Source organism: Gekko japonicus, unplaced genomic scaffold (assembly GCF_001447785.1).
Source record: "Gekko japonicus isolate JY-2015 unplaced genomic scaffold, Gekko_japonicus_V1.1 scaffold2429, whole genome shotgun sequence".
NCBI classification, from domain to species: domain Eukaryota; kingdom Metazoa; phylum Chordata; class Lepidosauria; order Squamata; family Gekkonidae; genus Gekko; species Gekko japonicus.
In genome coordinates, this window is record NW_015165894.1 from 252432 (window position 1) to 257534 (window position 5103).

The following is a 5103-nucleotide window of genomic DNA, read 5'->3' on the forward strand; positions in this document are numbered from 1 at the left end:
CCTACACTGGCCAGTCAGATGCTCTGGAAGACCCATAGCAGGGTCACAAAGTCCAAAGGATGCACACAGAAAGCCAGGCTGGTGTAGTGGGGGGACTCTAATCTGGAGAACTGGGTTTGATTTCCCACTACTCCACATGAAGCCTGCTGGGTGACCTTGGGCCAGTCACAGTTCTCTCAGAACTCTCTGACCCACTTACCTCACAAGGTGCTTGTTGTCAGCAGTATAACTATTGAGGGGAAGGTGATTTGGGCATAATTGCACAACCTTCAGAAATATTAATTAAAATATAAGGTATTTTATTCCGCTAAGGTTTGTGATTGCAACTCGCAGAGCACTGATTCTAAACCCAGAAACTGTCATTTCACTCTAAGTCTCTCTTTCCAGTCCCAGAACACTTATGCTGCTTCCAGGGACTGTCATTCTGCTCTAGAAGCTCTCATTCCAGTTCCAGAACGCTATTTCCAGTCCCAGGTGCCATTATTCCAGTCTGAGGACTGACATTCCTGTTCCAGAATAGTGGATCTGGGCCCAGGGGCAGTCATTCCACTCTGGGGGTTGTCATTCCAGGCTCAGAGCAGTCTTCTCTAGAGCCATTTAATGTTTTCATTGTAATTTTAGCATGTGGTCATGTATTTCAATGGAGTGCATGCAACTCAGAGTTTTCCCTCGGATCGCGTCACTTCCGGGTGACGTGCTGAGGCGTGCTTTGGGGGTGGGGTTCCCCGGCCAATCCACTGCAGGTAACCCGCGGGTTTCCCCGCCCCACCCCCCACTTGGCAAGCCTACCACCCTTGGGAAGTAGGAATAACAACACTGGACTACAGGACTGTCCTAAACCGCTGTCTCAGCCTCTCTAATGTACAATATGTCCTTTTTTGGTGTGTGTCCGCCCTCTTTTTTAAAAGGTCATGAAAATGTCCTCTTTTGGGGTTGGATGGTTGGGAATATTACTAGTTAGTAGCAATTATCACAGCTTAAATAGTAGAAGTATTTAAAATGAGATTTATCATAGTGATCACTTGTTCGAAGCCCTCAGCCAGGAAATATGTCCTTTTATTTCCTTTGAAAATATGGTTAACCCTAGATAATACCTTTGCATAATTCCTTAGATACTAAAAGTTTTTCACGCGAAATGAGCTAAATTCGAAAGAACGTAAGAGCCGATCCCTGCTGCTTCGGGGGGAGGGCGTTACTAGTCTCTTCTGTCGGCTCCTTCCTGCAAACAAACGGAAACTGGAATAGGATTGTCTAGTACTTTCTAAAATGGGCACTTCCGGCCTAAAACGAAACTGACTTTCCACAAAACAGACATGATTTTTCCCCGCCTGTACAGAACGACACCACCTCGACCCCGAATGAGGCGGGGCGCTGGCCATTTTTCACCGCCTGTTCTAATCTTTATAAAGTGGGTGGACGATTAAATTCCGGGGACGGGACTGATGCGCATGCGTTGGCAAGGAGGCCGGGTCAGCGCAACGAAAAGGCGTTACTGGATGTGTTGTGAGTCAGGAGCTCGTTCCTGGGGTTTTTTTTGTATTGAAGTCACGTGGTAAAAGTGGAGCCGTGGCGGCGGTAGTCGTTCAGTTGGTTCAGAGCCGCCTTTGGCTCTGGAGGCTAGACATGAAAGCGTTGCGCGCTCTGCTTGTGGTCGTAGCAACGCTTAGAATGGTTCCTTCCAGCACAGGTGAGCTGCATCAGGGAGGATCCCTCGCCACACCTTGGAGGCTGGCGAAGGGGCGGGGTATTACTTTCACTGTCTATCGGTAGCAGGGACGCAGGCGTGTGAGAGAAGAAGACAGTTATGAAGGAGGGAGCTTGGCTGCTGGGAAGCCTCAGCCTTAGGGACATGGGAAGGAGGTTGAACTCTTAAGGGGCCACACGATTCTGCAGACTCTTTGTGACATCAGCTGTCGTGGGCCAGAGCTCGCGTCAACCGGCAGGCATAATTACGCATTTAAAGGAAAAGAATTAAGCCGTGGGAGTGGGTTCGAAAGGCATGCTAGAGGTAGTACTAATTGTGCTATTTCTATGTAAAGATCCAACGTAGACCGTAAGAATATAACGGTAATAACAGGTTCTGGTAACACCTAGTCTTTCCGTATGGTTTTGCCAAGTCCCTTTGTTTTGGCAATCAGATCTAAGGGGACACTTGTAAAAATAGGAAGCAGGGATTCCAGGAAGTAGCTTTTCTGCACTTACTGTTTCAGAAGTCAAGCAAAAGTACATGTTAATAAGCCAGGGGTTCCGAGAATTGGCCCATGTTGATTTCCTGTCTCTGCTATGTGATTTGGTTTGGTAGCTTTCTGGATACTGAGTTGGATATATGTTAAGAAGTGTGAGTCTGGATGGGTATTTGTATGTGGGAATTTCTAAGGAAATCGTACTCATAATGATGTGCATAAATCCACTCGTTCCGGTAAAGAAAAGTAGAAGCTGAAAACAGTGGCGAAACCAAGATATGAGCTTCTGCAGAACTTTATTCATACTGTAGACTGCCCCCTACTGGTCTATTCATGCTTGTTTTCTTTGTTATCATAAGGACAAGATAGGAAGAGTTGTATGTAGACAAAGATGTTAATAATGATATCTTGCAACCAGTGTTCCCTCTAAGCTGAGTTAGTGTGAGCTAGCTCACAGTTTTCTAGCCTCCAGCTCACACATTTTTGCCTTAGCTCAGGAATGAGGGCTCCAGAGTAACCAAATTTATGCAGTAGCCAAATCGCTCGCTCACAACTTTGATGCCAGTTGCTCACAAAGTAGAATTTTTGCTCACAAGACTCCACAGCTTAGAGGGAACATTGCTTGCAACTGCTTGCCCAACCTTCTTATGTGCTGAGTACTCCATTAGTTCTTCATTATTTAAAAATCAAAGAGATGGATGGATTCCACAGTTATTGTATGAATGTAGAATATTGTTTGAGTCCAGTTGTGCTTTTAAGACCAACAAAATTTTATTCTGGATATAAGCTTCCGTGTGCATTCAAGCAGGGGCATAGCCAGAAAAGACTGGATAGTGGGGCGTGGGGAAGTCTAAGGGGTGTCTCAGTTGCACCTGCTGCTGCTCTTGCAGTAGTGGAGGCTTAATGTTTAGCTTCTAGAAACCAACTAATTCATTGTGAAGTCATAAGAACATAATGTTTGATCAGGCCAAAGGCCCATCCAGTCCAACACTCTGTGTCACACAGTGGCCAGAAATACCAGTGCCATCAGGAGGTCCAAAAGCAATCCTTGTAAAACTGGTATTTTTATTGCGCAAAATCCGTTGCATGTGAGAGATAAAAGAAGAGAGTTTCCCACAGAATCATAATTATTATAATAAACAATTTTGCATATATATCTTTAGTGACTCTTCGTTATTTTTGTCACGGATGTTTTGTTTGGACTTCCATCTCCTCCCAAGATCTCTCACTTTTGGCTTCACTCCTCTTGCAGTAGCAGAAGAAGCCGCTTCAGCTCTGCTGCAACCTCTAGTCCTCTGGATTGGAGAGACTAAATTCCAGGCTGCTTTTCTATGTAAGCTGAGGGGGGACTTCCGACTCTCTCTCTTTTGCATTTTGCAATTTTATTTTATGTACATTTAAAAAAACCTATTTATTTTTCGGGCCGGAAAAAAAAAGAAAATGAGACTGAAGCTTCCCTGACTGTCCCGGGGTCATTTTGGAAACCCCATTAAAACTTACAAAACATTTTTGTTGAGGGGGGCAGCCCTCATCTGTGGGGGTCATTGCCCCCCAATCTACCCCCCCACAGCTATGGGCCTGTGTACAAGTGTGCATGCAGAATAAAACATTGTTGATCTTAAAGGTGCCACTGGACTCTTTGTTCTGCTGATTCAGACCAATACGGTTACCCACCTGAATCTATCTTCATGTAGAGTAGATGTAGTACTATTTTTCTCCCTTCAGATACCTCCTCAAAACCTACATTTTCCACACAGCCTTCACCTTAATCCTCATTCCAAACTGTAACCAGACTTCAGGTAGATGCAATTTACATATGTCTGTGCTAATTCCTCCTTACCCTTACATTGCCCATTTTAAATTGTAAACTGCTTAGGGACAAGTACTTGCCTTTTTTCCCTATGAAATTCTGGTGTCCTTTGGGTCCTGTCAGTCCATTGGGTCTGAACTAAATTTTTCTCTGGATTTCCTTCACTTTTTGAACTTATTTATTTAAAACATTTGTATGCTGCCTTTTTGCCCAGTTAGGGCCCTCAAGGTGGTGAACAATTAGAAAACATTAAAATTGACTTTTAACAACAATGGTGGTGGAAAGTGTCATCAAGTCACAGCTGACTTTTGGTGACCCTGTGAGGTTTTCAAGGTAAGAGACATTCAGAGGTGGCTTGCCATCGCCTGCCTCTGTGTCATGACCCTGGTATTCCTCTGGAGTCTCCCATCCAAATACTTGCTAGGGCCAATCCTGCTTAGCTTCTGAGATCTAGCTGGCCTGGGCTATCCAGGTCAGGTTTTAAATACAGTGCATATATATAAAATCAGTAATTAAAAACAAACAAGAAGGAGAGGGTCAGTTTATGTAGAATCTATTACACGTCTGTTTTTACAGTTGGGAGTAATATGTCTTTTAAATAGCGGTGTTTTCTGTTACCAAATTTGCAGCAGTGTTGGAGTGTGTGTGTGCGTGCACACAGAAATGCCTGTTGTAAAAGAACCTTCTTATGAAGTCATTATCTATTTGCAGCAGATTCATTTGTTGTCCATTTCCCCCTGCTTCCTGTTCAGGCTCTAGTCAATTAACAACTTGGTTATTTTTCTAGCTGCACAGTGTTGTTGATGGTGTTAAAGAGGGGAAGCCTCCTACAAATTACTTGTGTGCCCCTCTTTCTCATAAAGGAGTTTCTTCCTATTTGGATGATGGGAGATCTTTGGGGGGCATTTTTCCAATTGTTCTTGGGCAGTGGATTGCATGATGAGATAATTAAGAAGTCATGTTCAGTGTCTTTCTAGTAGGCCTTTTCTATGAATGTTGACAACTTGAACGTGACACAAATCTTTTTTGGAAATGTTATTCAAGATGCAATTTAAAAAATCATGACAACTTAATTTTTTAATATAATATTTATTTTATTCTCTACATACA

General features: G+C 43.7%; 1 protein-coding gene across 1 annotated transcript in view; it reads left to right on the forward strand.

The window, feature by feature from the left end:
- Positions 1-1493: 1493 nt before the first annotated feature.
- Positions 1494-5103, forward strand: part of LOC107110547 (interferon alpha/beta receptor 1-like) — a gene marked incomplete at its 3' end in the record, with an annotated part of 16446 nt that continues 12836 nt past the window's right edge. The window contains exon 1 of the mRNA XM_015411344.1: positions 1494-1687. Coding sequence (XP_015266830.1) covers positions 1624-1687 — 64 coding nt within the window. The remainder of the gene's footprint in view (positions 1688-5103) is intronic.